We start from the raw sequence: 22,787 nt of genomic DNA, 5'->3' as shown, positions 1-22,787 counted from the left end.
GGTACCCAGAAAACTTATATTGAAAATATGAATGAGAGAAGAGTATAGATTAATTAAAAAGTCATGTTTTCTGACCTTTCCTACAGGCTATCAGTCCTGTCAATTCAATTCAATTTGTCTTTATTCGATAATTTTTCAATCATCAAAGACACATATAAAAACATTATATAAAACCAAGTGTGCCACACTTTATAGAATACAATAGCAGTCCTGTCACTTTCTTAAGATCTGGGGGAAGAGTATTCCAAAGCTTGGAAGTTTAGATGATGAGGCTTCCGCTGCCCAGATCTATCCTCTGACTTTGGAAACAGTTACATTAACCCCTTGCATGCTGCCGCAATTCTGCGCCTGTGCAGAAGTTTTATTGAGTGGGCGGGTTCATGACGGCCCCCAGTCGTCATCAGCACACGAGCACCGTAGCATGCAAGGGGTTAAACGCTGAAGATGCGCGTACCAACCTGGAGGGAGTGTACCAATGGAAGATTTTTTCAAATAATCAGGGCCAGACTTATGTAGTGCCTTAAAAGCAATACAGAGTGCTTTAAAATCAATGTGTTTCCTTATGGGAAGCCCAGGGCTTGAGAGGCAGACTGATGTTTGGGGATCCTCAACATTAATCGAGCTGCTGTGTTTTGTAAAGTCTGAAGATTGTTTAAGAAAGAGTATTTTCTGCAAATGCATTACTAAAGCATTGCAGCAGTCCAGCTTGGGCAGCAGGAGGGAAGATACCACCGTTTTCTGCAACTCCTGCAGGATGGGGAACAGCATTTGCGACGCGGCTGTTACACCGCCGTGCCGTTACAACGCGGCTTTTCCAACGCAAGTCGTTACCACGACTTGCGCTGGAGGGCACTGCAGGACAAGGAATTTTTTTATTTACTATCCAACACCTTCCCTACTGTACGTAGGCTGGTGTTAGAATAGTAAATAAAAAAATTCCGAAGTCCGCACCCCTCCAATGCAAGTCGTGGTAACGACTTGCATTGAAAAAAACGCGTTGTAACGGCACGCGGTGTAAAAGCACGCGTTGTAAAGCCGTACAACCCTGCAGGATAAATGCAAAGACTTTCCTTAGAAGTTTCAGAGTGAAGAAGGAGGAGGATGTAATGGCATTAATCTGACTTTCAAATGAAAGTTTGCTGTCGAAAGAGTTTTTAACATTTGTTATTGGAGTGGGTTTTAACTTTTGTTGCCTAGTTTTTAACTTTTTACCTAGATTTTTACTTTTGTTACCTAGTTCCAGGGGCTACCAGCTTGGGGACGTAGGTGTTACTTCCGAACAGCAGAACCTCGGTTTTGCCAGAGTTCAGTTTCAAACAATTTTTTGCTCACCCACCTGCTGATCTGTTCAGTGCAGTGTTGGAACCGAAGCCTGGAATAGGATTGTGCTTTTTTACATGGAGTTGGTGTTATACGTGTTTGCAGCGGAATTTTCCCCAAAAGTTTCAAAATACACCAACATAAAAACTTCAGGGAGTGAGCAACTATCAAACACACAAAAGTATGAAATAGATTTAAGAATCGGTCCATAATGACATTATATACTTGTCTGCTTGTAACCTACACGTTGATTCGAACAAAATGCATGTGCATAAGAGCAGATGTCATGACAGATTTATCAAAACGTTGTGCCGGTGCAAAGTCATGCAAAGTGGCACAAAATGGGGCAAAGTCTTGATAAAGTATTGAGGGGCAAATGTATCAAATAATAATGCAGCACAGAAAGGCACCTTGCTGTGCTGCATAATAGAGAAAGGATAGGAATGCGCTGTACCTAACATTATATGGTGCATTCCTGTAATTTCCCTGCACTGGTGAACAATGTGCTACCTAGCATCAATGCAGGCACCCTTGCATCATGGAGCTTGAATGTCTGCGCTGTAAGCAGGATTGTTTTTGTGCAAGAAGAACACCTTCCTGCACAAAAACAATCCCTGGAATCACTTTACTCTTTGTCAGTGTTCTGCAGAATGCAGCACACATAGAAAATGGAATAAACTAGAAAAAACAAAGATATTTCTCATTATATCTCAAAGTAGTGCAAGTGTTCTGTCATATAAAAGATACCTAACATAACATACCACGTCTTTGGCAGCTCTTTCAGAAGATATTTCTGCACAGTGACATCGACAACATGACCTGCATTTCTGGTCCGATCTCCTTGGATCAATGTCAGCAAAAGAATAGGACAGTGTTATCGTTTCCTTTTTGGATGTGTTGCGCTCTATTTTTGTGCTTTTGATTCGGGACCAGAATTCCTTTCCAAAGCGGGAGAGGTGAGAGTGAGAACTCTATATCTGTATTCAGGCCTGCGGCTGCTGCTTTGCGCTCGCAGATGACCGGTCCCGGGAGAACGGTGTCGGTTTCAGCACTACGCCAAGGGCGCCCAGCTGCATGCGAAGCAGTTCAGTGATGACAGCAGAGACATGGAAGGACTGCTCCAGAATGACAGGCACAGCGATATTGCGCTTGGCTATGGGAATGGGTCTGAGTTGCACGCAAGGAGCCATAACCAACATTCTGGGGCGGTTTCATTAATTTGTCAGTGAAAGCAATCAATGCAAGATGATCATTTATTCTTCTGAGTGACACCTAAGTTCAGACTCTCACAACCTACTCCCCTTCCACTTGGTTATATATAGGGCTCCCGGTTTTATGGTATTTATTTTTTGGCCATTTCCGTCTGTATTTATCCGTATTTATTCTTTGCCTATTTTATCTGTATTTATCCATATTTATTTTGTGTTTTGCATATAAATTAAGTGTAAAACTGTACATTTCCATATCTATTCAACTGATAAGCATGCACCCCTTGCTTTGATGTCTGTCATGTGTAGCTATTTAAGCTGCCAAATATTACATAACAATACATCCATTGGTAAATACTAGCATTATACCATACATTTCTTATTTAAAGTAATGCCATCCTGTTTTTTAATTAGCTATGCTGTTCATCTGCTGGCCTATATATAATTCATGAAAGACAGCACGTAGAGTGACTTAAAAGAAGCAACATTTTTTGTATTTATCCACTTTTTAAAAAAAAACACAGACAGAAAACACATTGTTTTCTGTCTGTATTTATCTGTAAAAATCCGTAAAAACGAAAAACAGGGAGCCTTCCAAACTCACGGCTTTGTTCTCTGGAACACCTTTCTATATCTGAGGTTCCAGGAAAACCTGCCAATTCAAGTGTTGCTGATAGCCTATGTGAATCCTAGCAAAGGGAACACATTTGGTACCCGACACGCCCAGATGCAGGTTATAATGGGTTTAGAGACCGATGAACAGTAAGGTCATGCAACAACCCTGAGCTTTTATTTCATTACAGGCTCGAAGGATCATCCATGTGTAACCCCTCAAATGCAAATCAATTGTCAACGTCCTTACTAACTAGGAGGAAATCATCCATGCAGAATGATGCTACCTTTATCGCAGGTCAGCCATCTACTCTCATGCTAACTTTCATAGAAGATCTACCATGTACACTCATGCTAACTTGTACAGCAGGTCAGCCATCTACTTCCATGCTAACTTGTAAACAAGGTCAATGACCTACTCTCATGCTAACCTGCACAACATTTAAGCCATCTACTCTCATGCTAACCTGTACAACAGGTAAGCCATCTACTCTCATGCTAACCTGTACAACAGGTAAGCCATCTACTATCATGCTAACCTGTACAACAGGTAAGCCATCTACTATCATGCTAACCTGTACAACAGGTAAGCCATCTACTATCATGCTAACCTGTACAACAGGTAAGCCATCTACTCTCATGCTAACCTGTACAACAGGTAAGCCATCTACTCTCATGCTAACCTGTACAACAGGTAAGCCATCTACTATCATGCTAACCTGTACAACAGGTAAGCCATCTACTATCATGCTAACCTGTACAACAGGTAAGCCATCTACTATCATGCTAACCTGTACAACAGGTAAGCCATCTACTCTCATGCTAACCTGTACAACAGGTAAGCCATCTACTCTCATGCTAACCTGTACAACAGGTAAGCCATCTACTATCATGCTAACCTGTACAACAGGTAAGCCATCTACTCTCATGCTAACCTGTACAACAGGTAAGCCATCTACTATCATGCTAACCTGTACAACAGGTAAGCCATCTACTCTCATGCTAACCTGTACAACAGGTAAGCCATCTACTCTCATGCTAACCTGTACAACAGGTAAGCCATCTACACTCAGGAAAATAAAGTCAAGTACAGGTAAGAATTCCTATCCTATGGAACAATGGCCCGGGCCACCTTCTGGGCCACAAGGCTCGGCGCCTTCTATGAAGCAGGGAGGCTTCAGTGCTTGAAATATAGGCAAATGTGATTGGAGAACACTCCTGTATCAAGGCTTTCAGTGTTACCAATAAGAGCTAAGGGGTGTCTTGGCGCTATATCACAGAAGCCTATTTTTACCTACCTCAATGGAAGCCATTTTATCAACATCAACACAATAAACTGCTGAATGGGCCCAGCAGGGGTCAAACTTGTAACAATGGGGTCAGGCACAGATCCCTGCAGTAGAGACATTTTTTTGTGAGATATCTCCCGAATTCAGACCTTGCACTGTACATATTCTGCCGGCGAATGTGCTTATGAAAACTCTTGTTGCACTTTTGCACGCGGTTTTTATCGCATTACCAGCGAATCCCTGCTCGGGGAGGAACCCCCGTTTGCAGCCATGTTGGAGTCGTGTGGCAGAGACATGTTGAAGCTTTTTACAGCCAACACGGAGCAGCACCTGGCCTGTGAACACATGAATCTCTTCACTCGCCAGTGTTGGCTACCACTAGCCTTGCTTCAGCCCCCCCTCTCCACAAATATGTGTGCTTCTCGTTCATCGTATGAATCAGACAGAGAGGAGATAAGAAGCAGGCGGACAGTGGGCGTTTCCCTGTTTCTGAACATGCGTCCCAACATGACCTCCAAAACCCCTCAAGCAGAGTGCTGAGACGCACTTCCTAAGGTTCAGCGACAGGTGTCTCACTACGTCAGAGCGGGGATTCCCTCAAAGGCGACACCCAGAAGAGAAAATAGCACCGAGTCCTTCATCGGGAACAGCCTTCGCGGCTAAGCAGTTTAGCATCGGGAGAGGATGTGGCCTAAGAGCTAGAGCGGCGACCTCGGAGGTGGGGTATCGGGTTCGAGTCTCAGCAGAAACGCTCAACATCCTGTGATTCTGGCAAATCAATTCACCTCCTTGTGCCTAACAAAGAATTCATGGGCCTCATTTATGAGAAATGACGCATCGCTGCGTGAAAGCAGTGATGCTTCACTTCTCAGTGCGCCCTCCTTGCGACATACCTGATGCGTCATATTTAATGTATGATGGATCATGTCACAAAGAGTTACAGATACGTCAGTATTTCTGACGTATCTGTAAGCGCAAAAGTGACGCATTGCTGGAGTGTGTTCCAAAAGTGACGCAACTCCAGCAATGCGTCCTTTCACATGGGGTAAGCCTCATGTGAAAGGGCCTGTGTCAGTCTTACGCCTGCTGTGAGGCAGGCGCAAGATTTTGACGCAATGGAGTCCTAGAAGTGACGCAGTGAAATCTCATAGATTTCACTGCGTCACTTCTACGAGGCTTTTTGCGAGGGAACGCCCCCCCCCCTGCATACATTATACCTGACGCAGGTATAATGTAGCGCAGGGGTTTACAAAGTGACGCCTCTGCTTAGATGCGTCACTTTGTAAATAGTTTGCAACAGGAGGCATGTTTTACGCCGCCGATGCGTCACAAAAAGTGACACATCGGAAGACACATCGGAAGCACAAAACTGACGCATGGCCTCATAAATGAGGCCCCATGTGTCCATCTGTAACGCAACTGGTGCTCATGTAAAGTGATCTGATACCTTCCAGTCTAGTTCGCGCCAAATAAATATAATTAAAAAAAAGTCCTATGATGACGTCTGATTGGGTCGCGCTATGTAATGTGACATCATTGACTGGAAGGCCTCTATAAACAGAAAACGCTTACTGTTTTTTGTTTTTTTACACAAATCCCCTCCTGCTTTGTTCTAAAAACTACAAAAAGAGACCACGCTGGCAGATACTTGTACCAAGTAGATTCCAGTATAAGTTCATTTCACCTGCAAAGTTTGCCAAAGCTGCTGATTTTCATTCTTTGTGAGCTGTGTGAAGGTTCCTGGCTGCCTTCACCCAAGCTGATGGTGTTTCCACATTCCCAGCTAATTCTATGCACAATGGCACATGTCTGTAGAAACGTCCTCTGCAGCTTTAACTTTGGCAGCGCATTTTGTATTCATAACTGCATTGAACCGAAGAACAACTCCCAGGAGGACATGTACAAGAAAATGTCGGAGCGCGGTGTAACGCCAAATTTGGCAACATCGCGCTCCGACATTTTCAAAATGCCGTGATGCGCCATATTTATAGAAATACAGCGCACCCCTGCATTTCCCGTAGCGCTGGCGCTAAAAAAGCTGCCTAGTGCCAGCGCAGGCACCCTTGCGCCATGTTGCAAGGGTCCCTGCACTGCAGAGGCGATTTTTTATGTGCAGGAAGGGACACCTTCCTGCACATAAACAATCTTTAAAGGTGATTTGCTGTTTCTACGTGTGCTGCAAAATGCAGCACACATAGAAAGAGCAAAACACGAGCAGAAATTAATGATTTCTTCTCGAATCGCCATCCTAAGACCAGGTTTTACCTGGCCTTAGTTTTTGTTGCTGCCCCGTCCTTGTAAATATGGGACAGCGGCAAAAAGCAATGGTTGTCACGGTTGAACACCCACTGCAACACCCATTGCCTGCCCCTTTGCCGCAGCAGACTGCCGCGGAAAGAGGCGTATTTACAAGGTGGGTTAAGCCATGTTAAGTAAATATGGAGCAGGGTACAGCTCCACCAGAGGATCGCAAAAAGTGACAATTCGGTGGTGAAATGCCCTTGTAAATATGCCCCTCTCTTTCCTGTGAAATCGGGATTCCCTCGACCCTTGGAATGAGGGCCTAACTTATTTTCTGAGATGCATATCATATGAAGAATCATTTTGTCAGTGTTCACTAAGCAGTGCTTAATTTGAGCAGGTGGGGCCCACCGGACCTCTTTTAGACTTACACCCAGACTTACACCCAGATGAAGAGTAAGAAAGGCAGAAAAAGGGGAATCAAGGGGAAACATTCAACAAAACAGTGAAAAGGGGGAAACAGGGATGACAAAGAACCTGCAAGATAAAGGCAGGGGGAGTGTACAGTGGTGGAGGAAGAAGGCATGAGGTGGAATCAAGGGTAGACAGCAATTATATTCCACAACCTAGACACCAGCACTAATTCTTTTACAAATTAAGCACTGTCAATCATGCCATTTGTATAGCGCACTACTCACCCGGGAGGGTCTCAAGGCGCTTGGGGGGAGGGGTATGCTACTGCTCGAACAGCCAGGTCTTGAGTTGTTTCCTGAAGGCGAGATGGTCCTGGGTCAGCCGAAGGTGGATGGGGAGGGAGTTCCAAGTCTTGGCAGCCATGTAAGAGAAGGATCTTCCTCCCATGGTTGCTCTTCGGATGCGTGGTACGGCTGCGAGGGCGAGGCTGGTGGACCGTAGCTGGCGGGTGGGCGTGTAGAAGGTCAGGCGGTCGTTGAGGTACTTGGGGCCCAGGTCGTGGAGAGACTTGTGTGCGTGGGTGAGGAGCCGGAACGTGATCCTCTTGTCGACGGGGAGCCAGTGCAGGTTCCTCAGGTGGCTGGAGATGTGGCTGCGTCGGGGGACATCCAGGATGAGTCGGGTGGAGGCGTTCTGGATGCGCTGGAGTCTTTTCTGTAGCTTGGCTGTGGTTCCGGCGTAGAGGGCGTTTCCGTAGTCCAGTCGGCTGGTGACGAGTGCCTGGGTGACAGTCTTCCTGGTCTCGGTCGGGATCCAGCGGAAGATCTTGCGAAGCATACGCAGGGTGTTGAAGCACGATGAGGAGACGGCGTTGACTTGTCTGGTCATCGAGAGGGAGGGGTCCAGGATGAAGCCCAGGTTGCGTGCGTGGTTGGTTGGCTTGGGTGCGGTGCCCAGGGCTGGGGGCCACCAGGAGTCGTCCCAGGCGGAGGGCGAAGATCCCAGGATGAGGACTTCCGTCTTGTCCGAGTTCAGTTTCAGGCAGCTGTCCTTCATCCACTCGGCGACGTCTTTCATCCCTTCGTGTAGGCAGGTTCTGGCGGTGTCGGGGTCTCTGGTGAGGGAGAGGATCAGCTGGGTGTCAAAGGACATGCGTGAATACGATGTCTTGCAAAAGGTAGACTTCCAAGATAACCTCAAAGATTTCACCACAAACAAATTGAGGAAAGTGAATAATTTAAAGTTTTATTTGTTTATTAAAATTAAAAAATAATGTTTGATTAATAACATTATTAATTGTTAATGGTTAGCTTTGTGTATTAAAATTGTGGGTTGGTAAAATTAAAAACGTATTAAGAAATAATTTGCAAGGAGGAATCCGAAATTTCGACTTCCGCGTGGCCTCCACAGGGTTTAATCTGGCACTGCTTTTGTGAAGCTGCAAGGTATGCCAAAAATACCTTCCTAATTCTAAACCAACTGCAAAACCGGTTAAATTGTCCTGAAACAAAGGAAGGATTTCCAAACTCTAAAAAGCCACAAAGTAGCTGTGTCTGCAGGAAATGACCCACTGTTGACTGGATGTTGCTCCAGGAACACAGCAGCAGGGCCTTGGCCTCTGAACACAAGCATGATAGGCCCTTCTACATCAACAATGGCTGCCTTGTAGGTTTACAGCCGAGTCTGATACGTGCTACACACATTGTAATGATATTACTGGCCATGTCGCAATCCACAGATATCCCTGCGAGCCAATCGTAGTGGAGCATTCTGCCGAGCTTGTTTATAAACCAGTAAGAAGAAAGGTGGTTTCTGATTGGTCAAATTGTCTGCAACTGTGAGTTCATCCTACAGGAGAAGTGCGGTTAAAACACTACTGCGACTTTCTTGAACCACAAAATGTGATGTGCTGCTGTTTACTCTGCAGCTTCTGAGGCTCTGCACCCCAGTTTCTGTTGTGGGGTGCCCTGCGTTTGCTGAGGCTCTGCTTCCCTAGTGTCTGTGGTTAGGTACTTTGCTGTCACTGAGTCTTAGAGCCCTTGTTTGCTGTTGGGTACTTTGCTGTCACTGAGTCTTAGCGCCCTTAGTATTTGCTGTTGGGTACTTTGCTGTCACTGGGTCTATGGCTCAATATTGTCTGCTGTTAGGTGCTTTGCTGTCACTGAGGCTTTGTAGTCTTCGTTTCTGCTGTCAAGTACTCTGCTCTTGCAGAGGCTCAGGCCCCTTATTGTCTGTTGGGTATTTTTCTGTCACTGAGGCTCCGCACACTTAATTTCTGCTGTTGAGTACTCTGCTGTCGCTATGGCCCTGGCCCCTTTCCTTCTATGGTTGGGCATTTTTCTCTCACTGAGGCTCCGCACACTTAATTTCTGCTGTTGAGTGCTCTGGCCCCTTTCCATTTTTCTGTCACTGAGACTTTCCTTCCTGCACTGTTGACTATTCTGCGGTCATTGAGGTTGTGGTCGCTGAGGCTCTACTGTTGGGTAGGTTTTGTCACTAAGGCTCTGCTATGAGCGGTGTAAAAAATGTGCCATATTGCGTCATATTTACAAAGTGATGTATCTAGGTCGATGCGTAACTTTGTAAACCTCTGCGGCACATTATACCTGCGCAAGATATAATGTATGCAGGATGGGCGTTCTGACACAAGTAAGCCTCATGGAAGTGGCGCAGTGAAATCTAGGAGATTTCACTGCGCCACTTCTAGGACGCAACTGCGTCAACATCTTACGCCTGACTCACAACAGGTGTAAGACTGATGCAGGTACATTTGAAATGGGACTTGCCCATCTGCAATGACCCATTGCTGGAGTTGCCTCTTTTTTGTGACACACTCCAGCAATGCGTCATTTTTGCACCTACAGATACGTCAGAAATACTGACGTATCTGTAACGCCTTGCGACATGATGCGTCATTCTGTAAATATGACGCATCCAGCATGTCGCAAGGAGGGTGCAATGAAAAGTGACGCATCTCTGTTTTCACGCAGCGATGCGTCACTTTTCATAAATGAGGCCCTTAGGGGCAGATTTACAAGGAAGTGCCGCAGCGCGGCAATGCAAGCCCTTTGGCTGTGCCACGCTGCGGCACTTCCAAAGCACAGGAATGGGACATATTTACAATAATATGTCGCATTCTTGTGCTCTTCCCTGCGCTGGTGCACAAACTACTGCCATGCGTCAGCACAGGCACCCTTGCATATGGTGCAAGGAAGCCGGCGTCAAGGGGATATTGTTTTGTGCAGGAAGGAGCACCTTCCTGCAGAAAAACAATCACTATAGGCATGTTCCTCTTTCAATGTGTGATGTAGAATGCAGCATGCATTGAAAGAGAAAAGAATGAGGAGAAATAAAAAAAATTCTCCTTGTTGCGCCTCGCTACACCACCCTTAGGGTGGCGTAGCATTCAGACGCATTTCCAGATTTACGATTCCTTGTAAATCTGAAAATGTGTCTTGTTCCATGGGTGTTGGGCAAAGTGCTGCATGTAAAGGGGCCACATGTATAAGGACAGGAAAAACAGTGCAGGGTGACTTTTCCTGTCCTTGTAAATATGGAGCAGTAACATGCGCCACCAGTACTGGTGGCGCAAGGGGCTTGTAAATCTGCCCCTTAGTATCTACTATTAGATACCTTTCTCTCACTGAGGCTGTGCTTCCTATGATGTTAACTATTCTACAGGGGCCCTGTTTGCTGAATTGTTCTACCCGGTTCTCTGGGGTCACAGAGGCTCTCACAGTTTCAGCTGTTGATTGCTCTGCAGTAATTACGGATCTGCTCCCTTTCTTTCTGTTGTTGGGTTCTTTTCTTTACTTGTTTACTGCTCTCTGTTTGTGCTGTCACACAGGATCTGCTCTTTTCGCTTGTATTGTTGAGTACTCTGCTGTCACACCAGACCTGCCCCTTATGTTGAGTATTCCGCAGTCACTGAGGCTCTGCTCGCTAAAGTTCTGCTGTTAGGGTTTTGATGTTACCAAGGCTCTGGATTTGTTGATTCTGTTGGGTTATCTGCTGTCAATAATGCTCTTCCCTCTTAGATTTGCTGCTGAGCCTCTGCTGCCGCTGGGGCTCTGTTCTGTTTTTTCTGATATTGATAACTTTGCTGTCACTCAGACACTTGGGGCTAGATGTAGGTAAATGTTATTTACCGATTCATAAATTCCGAATTTTACCGATTCGGTATTTATGAATCGGTAAATATGAAGGGGGAGATGTAGGTATTTCCAGATGTTGAAATACCGATTTGTTAATATTCGGTATTTACCGATTCGGTAAATACCGAATCGGTATTTCCTATTGATTCCTATGGGCTGTGAAGCCCATAGGAATCAATAGGAAATACCGATTCGGTAATTACCGAATCGGTAAATACCGAATTCTGCAAGGGTGCAGGGGGTGTCACTTTGACACCCTCTTGCACCCCAAATACAGGCATGTGTGCCATGTGGCACAGAGACATGCCCTAAGGGCATGTCTGTCTGTCACATGGCATAGGTGTGCATGCACACATGTGCATGCACACCTGGATTCGGTATTTTACCACCCAATTGAATTGGGTGGTAAAATACCAAATCTGTATGGCCTTTGGGACTCAGAAGAGTCCCACCTACATTTGGATTTACCGAATCGGTAAAATTACCGATTCGGTTTTTTGACAGAATCGGTAAATTTACCGATTCAGTAAATTTACTGATTCTGTAAAATAAATGCCCCTACATGCCGATTCTTAAATACCGGTTGGTAACGGCCGAAATCGGCCATTACCGACCGATATTTAGGCTCCTACATCTGGCCCTTGCTCCCTTAGTTTTTGATGTTGGTTTCCTTGCTGTCACTGAGGCTCTTCTCTGTTAGATTCTGCTGCTGAGTACCCAGCTCTCTTAGAGTCTGCTATTAAACACTCTGTTTTCCTTGAAGCTCTGCTCTCTTAGTATTTACTGTTGAGTAATTTGGTGTCACTGAGGATCTGCTCACATACTTTCTGCTGCTGTGTTCTGTGCTGCCACTGAGGCTCTGTTCCCTTAGTTTCTGTTGCTAAGTACTCTGCTTTCACAGATGCTCTTTACACTTAAGTGTAAGAAATCTGGTGTCACTCAGAGTCTGTTGCCTTAGTGTCTTCTATTGATTAGTCTACTGTCACTGAGGATCTGCTCTCTTAACTTTTCCTGTTGATTTCTCTGCTGTCCATGTGGATATTCGCTCTAAATATCTGCTATTGTACTCCCTGAGGTCACTGAGGGTGTGCTCCCATTGTTTCTGCTGGTTAGTCCTCAGCTGTCACCAAGCTCTGCTCCCTGTGCTGTAGAGTATTCTTCTGTCACTGAGTCTAGCCTCGCTGAGGTTCGGCTGTAGGGTTCTCTGCTGTTGCTGAGGCTTCGCTCCCTTAGCTTCTGATATTTGTTTCTCTGCTGTCACTGAGGCTTTATTCCCATAGTGCCTGCTGTTTACTACTCTGCTGTCACTACGACTTTGCTCTCTGTGTTTATGCTGTTGACTACTCTGCTGTACAATATTCGGCTATCACTGAGGCACTGCTCACTAAGGTTCAGTTGTTGGGGTCTCTTCTGTCAAAGAGACACTTCTGCCTTAGATTCTGATCTTGGATTCTCTGCTGTCACTAAGACTTCTCCCTTAGCATTTGCAGTTGAGTATTCTGTTATCACCCAGGGTTTATTCTCCTTGGCCCACATGCATCATTGTCAATTGCATTCGCAAACGGTGCGAATCGCAATTTTCGGCCGTTTGCGAATGCAATTGACAAAATTGGGATGCATCACGTTTTTCGCAGTTTTACGAATCGCAATCATGTTGCGATTTCTAAAATTGCGATTGCATTTAAGAAATCGCAATTTTAGAGTTCTTAAATGCAATGCATGAACATTTTCAATTTGCGAATTCGCAAATAGGGAGAGGTAAATTACCATGAAGTTGACCTTCATGGTAATTTGCGAAAACTTTCAAAAATGCACAAAAGTGCATTTTTGAAAGTTTCATTTTACACACACACACGCCCTTGGGGCATGTGTGTGTGAAAAATGCACTTAAAGTTATATTTCAGGGGTGCAGGGGTCCTTTGGACCCCCCCTGTACTCTTGAAATTGCATTCTCAATTTGCGATTCCCATTGATTCCTATGGGCCTCTAGGGAAGGGATTCCTTAATTGCGAATTGCAAATTGTGAATGGCAATTAAGGAAATTTAAGAAATCGCAAAAAAATTGCGATTTCCTAATGCATAGCCTTTTGCGATTTCTTAATTGCGATTCCTTAATTTTCGCAATTAAGAAATCGCAAACGGCAACAATGATGCATGTGGCTGTTAGTTTCTGCTTTTGGGTTCTCTGCTGTCATTGAGACTCTGCCATCTAAGTGTCTGCTGTTGAGTCCTATCCTGTCACTGAAGCTGTGCTGTTTTAGGTTCGGCTGTTGGGTTCTCTGTGGTCACTTGGGCTTGTACCTTAAGTGTCTGCTGTCGAGTATTCTGCTGTTACTAAAGTTTGCACCCTTGGTTGATGCTGTTGGGTTCTCTTCTATCACAGAGGCTCTTCTGCCTTAAATTCTGATATTGGAATCCCTGCTGTCACTGAGGCTCTGCTCCCTTACTCTGTGCTATATATAGTATTGCACTACCACATTGAAGTCCTGGCCCCTTAGATGCTATCAGTTGGTGCTCTTCACTAACACCTGGAACACATATTCCATGATTGCATTGGTCACTGACACTTGAACAAGTAACTATACAATAATATGTGCAATGCATAGAAACCTTATTATATGACAGGCCACTGGAAGCATGCTTTTTCTGCATATATATATGGTTTTGCCGCATTTGCCACACAATCCATCATCTGCTGCACATCCTGCAGATTTTATTTAAAAAAATAGTTTTGTAGCTCGATAAGGATAAAAATGTACTAAAAACGTGGCAATATGTGGTCCCGCGCAGTGGGAGGCCCTTCACAGTGGATGACTGAACATCTTTTCATTGCTTAGTGCTGTATTTGGGTGTTAAACTGGTCCTAATACGGTGAAATGTGTATTTAGTAACTGTTAAGATGAGCATACATAGGAAACAATGAAGTAATACTATCACAAAACGTGCCGCATTATACCACATAATTTGACTTTTCTTGCGGCATAATTTAGTGAACGATGCCGCATAATGTGATCCTCGCCTGCCGCATAATTCCAGTGGCCCTGATTATAAGCGCATGTTCTGAATACGGGCGACACTAAAACAGAGGTTATCGTCCAGTATTCTCCTTAACATCTGCCTAAACCAGCTGTGCTGTAGTATTCATTCCAATATCACTCAACACACAGGAAAGCGCTGAGTGCCTCGCAAGGAACACGGAAAGCGCCACATAAATACAAATACGATGCAGTAGGAGACACTACCACCCAGCATAGCAGCTTCTTTGGCGAGGGCCGCACCGCACCCTGGGAAACATGTCTCTTCCTAATGGCCTCACATGTGTTTCTTGGTAGCTCAAGTTGTCCTTGTTTAGACCACAGTAAAAACTCACTCTCTTACATCACAGTTCAGCAGTTTACTTCCTAATATTATCTCCATACATTCGCTTCTTCAATCGAAGGTTTAGAGTGTGAGATCACTGACCCGTTCACCTGCTCCTTAACCCACATTTCTTCACTCATACACTCACTCGTTATTCTTCACTCACACTGACTAAACTGATGAATCCACTCACTTAACCACTTACGCAATCACACTCTCTCAGTATCACTGCCTGGTTGATATTCGCCCTCATATAATCATCCACTGGTTCGCTGTGGTCTGGAGTTTGCTGTGGTTCTGTGAGCCTGGCGCTCAGGGATGCTTGCTGCGGTGTGCTGTGGCCCGTTGTGTCGCTGCATGACATGTGGATACTCGCTATGGTATGAGTTTGCTGTGGTTCTGTGAGCCTGGTGCTTAGGGATGCTTGCTGTGGTTTGCTGTGGCCCCTTGTGTCGCTGCATGACACGAGGATGGTCGCTGCGGTATGAGTTTGCTGTGGTTCTGTGAGCCTGATGCTTGGGGATGCTTGCTGCGGTTTGCTGTGGCCCCTTGTGTCGCTGCATGACATGTGGATGGTCGCTGCGGTATGAGTTTGCTGTGGTTCTGTGAGCCTGGTGCTTAGGGATGCTTGCTGTGGTTTGCTGTGGCCCTTTGTGTCACTGCATGACACATGGATGGTCGCTGCGGTATGAGTTTGCTGTGGTTCTGTGAGCCTGATGCTCAGGGATGCGTGCGGCGGTTTGCTGTGGCCCCTTGTGTCGCTGCATGACACGTGGATGGTCGCTACAGTATGAGTTTGCTGTGGTTCTGTGAGCCTGGTGCTCAGGGATGCTTGCTGCGGTTTGCTGTGGCCCCTTGTGTCGCTGCATGGCACTTGGATGGTCGCTGCGTTATGAGTTTGCTGTGGTTCTGTGAGCCTGGTGCTTAGGGATGCTTGCTGTTGTTTGCTGTGGCCCCCTTGTGTCGCTGCATGACATATGGATACTCGCTGTGGTATGAGTTTGCTGTGGTTCTTTGAGCCTGATGCTCAGGGATGCTTGCTGCAGTTTGCTGTGGCCCCTTGTGTCGCTGCATGGCACGTGGATGGTCGCTGCGGTATGAGTTTGCTGTGGTTCTGTGAGCCTGATGCTCAGGGATGCTTGCTGTGGTTTGCTGTGGCCCCTTGTGTCGCTGCATGGCACGTGGATGGTCGCTGCGGTATGAGTTTGCTGTGGTTCTGTGAGCCTGGTGCTCGGGGATGCTTGCTGCGGTTTGCTGTGGCCCGTTGTGTCGCTGCATGACATGTGGATGGTCGCTGCGGTATGAGTTTGCTGTGGTTCTGTGAGCCTGATGCTCAGGGATGCTTGCTGCAGTTTGCTGTGGCCCCTTGTGTCGGTGCGTGACATGTGGATGGTCGCTGCGGTATGAGTTTGCTGTGGTTCTGTGACCCTGATGCTCAGGGATGCTTGCTGCGGTTTGCTGTGGTCCCCGTGTGTCGCTGCATGACATGTGGATGGTCGCTGCGGTATGAGTTTGCTGTGGTTCTGTGAGCCTGGGGCTCAGGGATGCTTGCTGTGGCCCCCTTGTGTCGCTGCATGACACGTGGATGGTCACTGCGGTATGCGTTTGCTGTTGTTCTGTGAACCTGATGCTCAGGGATGCTTGCTGCGGTTTGCTGTGGTCCCCATGTGTCGCTGCATGACATGTGGATACTCGCTGTGGTATGAGTTTGCTGTGGTTCTGTGAGCCTGATACTCAGGGATGCCTGCTGAGGTTTGCTGTGGCCCCCTTGTGTCACTGCATGACATGTGGATACTCGCAGCGGTGTGAGTTTGCTGTGGTTCTGTGAGCCTGATGCTCAGGGATGCTTGCTGCGGTTTGCTGTGGCCCCTTGTGTCGCTGCATGGCACGTGGATGGTCGCTGCGGTATGAGTTTGCTGTGGTTCTCTGAGCCTGATGCTCAGGGATGCTTGCTGTGGTTTGCTGTGGCCCCTTGTGTCGCTGCATGGCACGTGGATGGTCGCTCAGGTATGAGTTTGCTGTGGTTCTGTGAGCCTGGTGCTCAGGGATGCTTGCTGCGGTTTGCTGTGGCCCGTTGTGTCGCTGCATGACATGGGGATGGTCACTGCGGTATGAGTTTGCTGTGGTTCTGTGAGCCTGATGCTCAGGGATGCTTGCTGCAGTTTGCTGTTGCCCCTTGTGTCGCTGCATGACATGTGGATGGTCGCTGTGGTATGAGTTTGCTGTGGTTCTGTGAGCCTGATGCTCAGGGATGCTTGCTGCGGTTTGCTGTGGTCCCCGTGTGTCGCTGCATGACATGTGGATGGTCGCTGCGGTATGAGTTTGCTGTGGTTCTGTGAGCCTGGGGCTCAGGGATGCTTGCTGTGGCCCCCTTGTGTCACTGCATGACACGTGGATGGTCACTGCGGTATGCGTTTGCTGTTGTTCTGTGAACCTGATGCTCAGGGATGCTTGCTGCGGTTTGCTGTGGTCCCCGTGTGTCGCTGCATGACATGTGGATACTCGCTGTGATATGAGTTTGCTGTGGTTCTGTGAGCCTGATACTCAGGGATGTTTGCTGTGGCCCCCTTATGTCACTGCATGACATGTGGATACTCGCAGCGGTGTGAGTTTGCTGTGGTTCTGTGAGCCTGATGCTCAGGGATGTTTGCTGCGGTTTGCTGTGGCCTCCTTGTGTTGCTGCATGGCACGTGGATGGTCGCTGTGGTATGAGTTTGCTGTGGTTCTGTGAGCCTGGGGCTCAGGGATGCTTGCTGTGGTTTGATGTGGCCCCGTGTGTCGCTTCATGGCACGTGGATGCTCGCAGCGGTTTGAGTTTGCTGTGGTTCTGTGAGCCTGATGCTCAGGGATGCGTGCTGCGGTTTGCTGTGGCCCTTGTGTCACTGCATGACATGTGGATACTCGCTGTGGTATGAGTTTGCTGTGGTTCTGTGAGCCTGGGGCTCAGGGATGCTTGCTGTGGTTTGATGTGGCCCCTTGTGTCTCTGCATGGCACGTGGATGGTCGCTGCTGTATGAGTTTGCTGTGGTTCTGTGAGCCTGGTGCTCAGGGATGCTTGCTGTGGTTTGCTGTGGTCCCTTGTGTCGCTGCATGGCACGTGGATGGTCGCTGCGGTATTAGCGTGCAGTGGCTTTGTCATTATGACTTAGGGATGCTCTCTGTAGTCTGGAGTTTGCTGTGGCTATGACTGTCTTTATTATCACTAAGAGATGGGGAGTGGAGTTCCCTGACGTTCTGTGAGCCTGTCGATCGGGGATGCTCGCTGTGGCCCCGTGGCTCACTGTCCATGGCACAGGGATGCTCAGTGTGGCTCACTGTCCATGGCACAGGGATGCTCTCTCTGGCTCACTGTCCATGGCACAGGGATGCTCGCTGTGGCTCACTGTCCATGGCACAGGGATGCTCGCTCTCCATGGCACAGGGATGCTCGCGCTCTGTGTACCCTTGTTCGCTGTGATCTGGAATCAGCGGCGGGGCTGCGTGTCCATCACTCAGGGATGCTCGTTGTGGTTTGGAGCTTGCAAGAGTGCTGTGGGTCGCTGTGTGTTACACTCAGTGGCGCCCTCCGTGGCACCATGGCTCACTGTCCATGGCACAGGGATGCGCTCTGTGGTCTGGAGCTTGCTGTGGCTACGTGCGCGTGTGCTCACTGTGATCTGCAGTCTGCTGTGGTTCGGTGTGCCCAAGACTGAGGGGTGCTCGCTGTGGTTTGATGCTTGTTGTTGGTCGCTGTGTGTTACACTCAGGGGTGCTCTCCGTGGGTCCATGGCTCACTGTCCATGGCACAGGGATGCTCGCCTTGAGTACCTATGTTCGCTGTGATCTGGAGTCTGCTGTGGTTTTGTGTGCCCATCACTCAGGGGTGCTCAGTGTGGTTTGAAGCGTGCTGTGGGTCGCTGTGTGTTACACTCAGGGGTGCTCTCCGTGGGTCCATGGCTCACTGTCCATGGCACAGGGATGCTCGCCTTGAGTACTATTGTTCGCTGTGATCTGGAGTCTGCTGTGGTTCTGTGTGCCCATCACTCAGGGGTGCTCAGTGTGGTTTGAAGCGTGCTGTGGGTCGCTGTGTGTTACACTCAGGGGTGCTCTCCGTGGGTCCATGGCTCACTGTCCATGGCACAGGGATGCTCGCTATGTGTTCCTATGGTCGCTGTGATCAGCAGTTTGCTGTGGTTCTGTGTGCCCATCACTCAGGGGTGCTAGTTGTGGTTTAAAGCGTGCTGTGGGTCGCTGTGTGTTACACCCAGGGTTGTTCTCTGTATGTTCGTGTATTAATCAGACGTGTTACGCTTAGCACATCCCCGCCCCCTCGCCTGCTTCTGCACGTGTCTTTGCTTCCGTACCTGCTTCCGTAGCGCCTCGAAGGCGGCGCTGATGGTGTGCACCCTGGTCCTCTCCCGGGCATTGGCCAGCAGCCGCCGGGTCTGCTGGATGGCCCGCACCTCGCCGGGGGGCCCTGCTGCCGCGTCCCCCCCTCCTCTTCGCGGGGAGATACTGCTGCTGGAGTCCGGGCTGGGAGGGCTGTACATGCCCTGGTGGTGCTGATGCTGCGCGTGGGATGCAGGCGCGAAGGACCCCTCCAGGGGCCGCTGCGGACAGAAGACGATGCGGGACTGGAGCGCCTGCTGCTGCTGCTCCGCGAACCCCCGCGGCTCGAAGCCGTGCAGCGCCGCCGGGCTGAGGAAGGGCTCCCTCCGCGGAGCAGGCAGGCAGCCGGCGGGACGCGAGGGGACGCCGGCAGGACGCGAGGGGACGCCGGCCGCCGAGGAGAAGGCCCCGTTCCTCAGGTCCAGCGCAGCCGAGGCAGCATCAGTCCGGGCGCCGTCAGCCACCGCCCTGAGCTGGGGGGTGTCCTCGTCCGAGGTGGAGGGTCTCTCGGAGGGTGGGCTGCACTTGAGGGTCGCCCTGCAGCGCTTCAAGCCGTGCAGCTGCTTCATCGCCTCCTTGTTCTTGCGCTTGAGTTTCTTGAAGCCGTTCACCTCCTTGACCAGGCTGCCCCACGCCGCCGCGTCCTCCATCACCTGCAGGTTGCGCATGCTGCCGGCCCCCCGGGGAGGTGCCGCCGGAGCCCCGTCCTCGTCCTGATGCAGAAGCAGAGGCCGGTGCGTCCCTGCCCCCGAGCGGTCAGTCAGCGTCCGCTGCACTCCGGTCACAACTGCAGTAGCTTGTGCGGAAGGCGCCCAGAAGCCCCTTCTGCGCCTTTGGCAGCTACACGAGATAGAGGTACAGGGGCCCTTGTCCACGCCCTGTTTTGGAGCAGGGACACAATTTTGTACCCTGCACCCAACGTGCACCCAGAGGAATTGTGGCAGTGCCCCGAGAGGAGTGTCCAGGACAGGAGCCCTGTCTGTGGTACCCTGTGCCGCTGCCCTCTGATCAGCTAGCGTCCCCTGCAGCTCCGGCCGGACTGTGGCAGCCCCTTGGAAGAGGTGCTGAGAAGGAAGCCCCCCTTCCCCGTCCTAGAGTTCAGTGGAGGAACAGTTCTGTGCCACCACCACTCCCTGAGTAGTCAGTGGTCTCGGGTGGACCGTGGCACTATCTGGGAAAGGCAGAAACCCCTCCGTCCACTGGCTGAGTGGGACAATCTCTGTGCCAAAACCACGCTTAGCGCACTCTGGGGTCCTGGGAGGACTGCGGCGGTATCTAGGAGAGGCAGGACCCCTCTCCCGTCCTCTGGTGGAGTTGGACCGTTCTCTGTGCCACCAGCACGCTTTGCGCACTCAGGGGTCCCGGGTGGGCTGCGGCTGTATCCAGGACAGGCAGGCCCCCGTCACCTGGCGGAACAGGACAGTGCTCTGTGCCACCAGCACGCTTTGCGCAGCCAGTGGTCCTAGCAGCAGCGCCTCAGGAGAGGTGTGTTTCAGGTCCGTCCTCCCCAGTGCTGCCGTCCAAGAGCTTGGCCCCAGCCCTGCGCCTCCCGCCCACCCACACCCCCTGCGCAGTCAGAGTGTCATCCGTGGCCCGGCTGCGCCGCGGCCGCCTCGCTGGTGCCGGCACTCTGAGCCCCATCTGTGTTTGTTTAGCCTCGGCTTACACAGAAGCCCCGGTTAGTGAGATCAGTGACTGGCCGCCGGTGACAGGGGAGCCCGCCTCACACAGCCGGGAGGCCGGCCGCGCGCATGAGGCGCTCCAGAGGAACAGGAAGCGCTCTTTACTCCCAAAACAGCTGCTCTGCCAGGCGCCTTTGTTCCATTTTCACTCGAACAATCTGTTTCCTTTAAAGAGACTTATTTATGTGGGTGGCTCTTTTTAAAGGCGTTCAAAGAAGGAAGCATTTCTTGAACGCAAACTCTGATGCAACTTCAGGGGCACAGTTTTTTTTATCTCACAGTTTTCTCTCCACTAACCCTTTCCACTTTCACACTTTTATTTTAGAAAGAGGATGACGCTCAATAGTATTAAACAGAGAGTCGTATTCACAATGGGGAGGAAAGTTCAGTATTGTTGCCCGTCCCATAGTGCTATATTGCAATTGTTTTTAAAAGCGCTTTTCATACCCTTTGGATGGCTTTGAAGCACTTTTCTGGGTTGTCTGATAGTCAAAAAACCTCATCAGGGGTAGCAAGCGCTATACAAATGCAAACCTTTTTACCTCTTCTACCCGTTCGCTATCCTTCTCAATCCAAATAACTGACTAACACATCCACCACTCAAATTACTTTCATTTCTCACTGTACTAACTCAACACGAATCCTTTGTGGGTTCTGGAGGAGCATGCTACTCACGGAAAAAAGCACTTCATCCCTCCAACAGGGGTAGCAAGCGCTATATAAATCCAAACTCTTTCCCTTCTATATCCCTCCACTATCCTTCTCAATCCAAATAACTGACTAACTTATCAACCTCCTAAATTATTTCCCTATTTTCACTTTACTAATTCACCACTAATCCATTCTGGATTCCGAAATAACATGCTACTCGCCAAAAAAGCGCTTCAACACCCCATCAAGGTTAGCACGCGTTGTATAAATCTATATAAATGCAAACCTTTTTCCCTCTTCTATCCCTCCAATATCCTTCTTAATCCAACTAAATGACTAACATATCCACCACTCAAATTACTTTCATATTTTCACTATTCTAATTCACCACTAATTCTTTTATGGGTTCTGGAGTAGCATGCTACTCGCCGAAAAAGGGTTTTGACACCTCATCAGAAGTAGTAAGCACTATATAAATGCAATTACAATACAATACAATACAATACAATTCTTCATATAGAGCTTTATAGCCCTGGTGCTGTCACAAAGTGCTTCGATTTTCGAGTTTGTAGGTGCCCTTTCGAGCGTATTGTTGAGAGGGTGTTTTTTATGGATGAGACTGTATGGGGTATGTTGTGCACGGTGCGTGATGTTTGATGGCATTGTGGGCACACAGCGCACTGACGCTGAGCACAAGTGTAGGTGTGAGATGAACATGCAGGGACTGACACTGCTCTGGGTGGTCAGTACCATGCATTGATGGGCATCAGGAGTATTACATGGAGATTCTCCAGGAGTGACAGCTGGGCAGCCCGTTAGATGTATGGCTGAGCCATCCAGGAGTATTAAATTGAGTCTACCCAGGAGCAACAGATGAAACATTCAACGTGGCACTGTTAAACCACCACGGAGCATTACGCAGGATTAACCCTAGAGGGAAGTGGTGAACAACCCATTGGAGGTTCCCTTAAATCACTTGGGAGTATTAAGGTGGGGGAAAACCCGCCTTCCCTTGCAGGCACTCTTAAACCTCTAAAGTCGCTGCTAAACCACTAGGGAGTATTACTGAGGGTGAAAAACGCTCTCTCCCTTGGAGGCCCACTTAAACCACCAAAGGCGCGGTTATACTACTAGGGAGTATTATGGGGGATGAAATACGCTCACTCCCGTGGAGGCACTCCTAAGCCACCAAAGGCGCTGTTAAACCTATAGGGGTATTATGGAGGGTGAAATACGCTCACTCCCTTGAATTACTTTTAAATCATCAAAGGCGCTGTTAAACCACTAGGAAATATTATTGAGGGTGAAGAACGCTCACTCCCTTGGAGGCACTTTAAAATCACCAAAGGCGCTGTTAAACCACTAGGGAGTATTATTTAGGGTGAAAAACGCTCACTCCCTTGAAGGCCCTTCTAAACCACCAAAGGCGCTGCTAAACCACTAGGGAGTATTATTGAGGGAACGTGCTGTTAAACCACTTGGGAGTAT

At 48.7% G+C, this 22,787-nt stretch overlaps 1 protein-coding gene across 1 annotated transcript in view; it reads right to left on the bottom strand.

Moving 5' to 3' along the window:
- Positions 1-20,491, bottom strand: part of ATOH8 (atonal bHLH transcription factor 8) — a 58,782-nt gene extending 38,291 nt beyond the window's left edge. The window contains exon 1 of the mRNA XM_078678655.1: positions 18,942-20,491. Coding sequence (XP_078534781.1) covers positions 18,942-19,634 — 693 coding nt within the window. The 5' untranslated portion in view covers positions 19,635-20,491. The remainder of the gene's footprint in view (positions 1-18,941) is intronic.
- Between the last annotated feature and the right edge of the window lie 2,296 nt (positions 20,492-22,787).

This window comes from Lissotriton helveticus, chromosome 2_2, assembly GCF_964261635.1.
Source record: "Lissotriton helveticus chromosome 2_2, aLisHel1.1, whole genome shotgun sequence".
In the NCBI taxonomy this organism is placed as follows: domain Eukaryota; kingdom Metazoa; phylum Chordata; class Amphibia; order Caudata; family Salamandridae; genus Lissotriton; species Lissotriton helveticus.
Note: the sequence above shows the minus strand (reverse complement) of the source record. Positions and strands in the feature narration are given on the sequence as shown.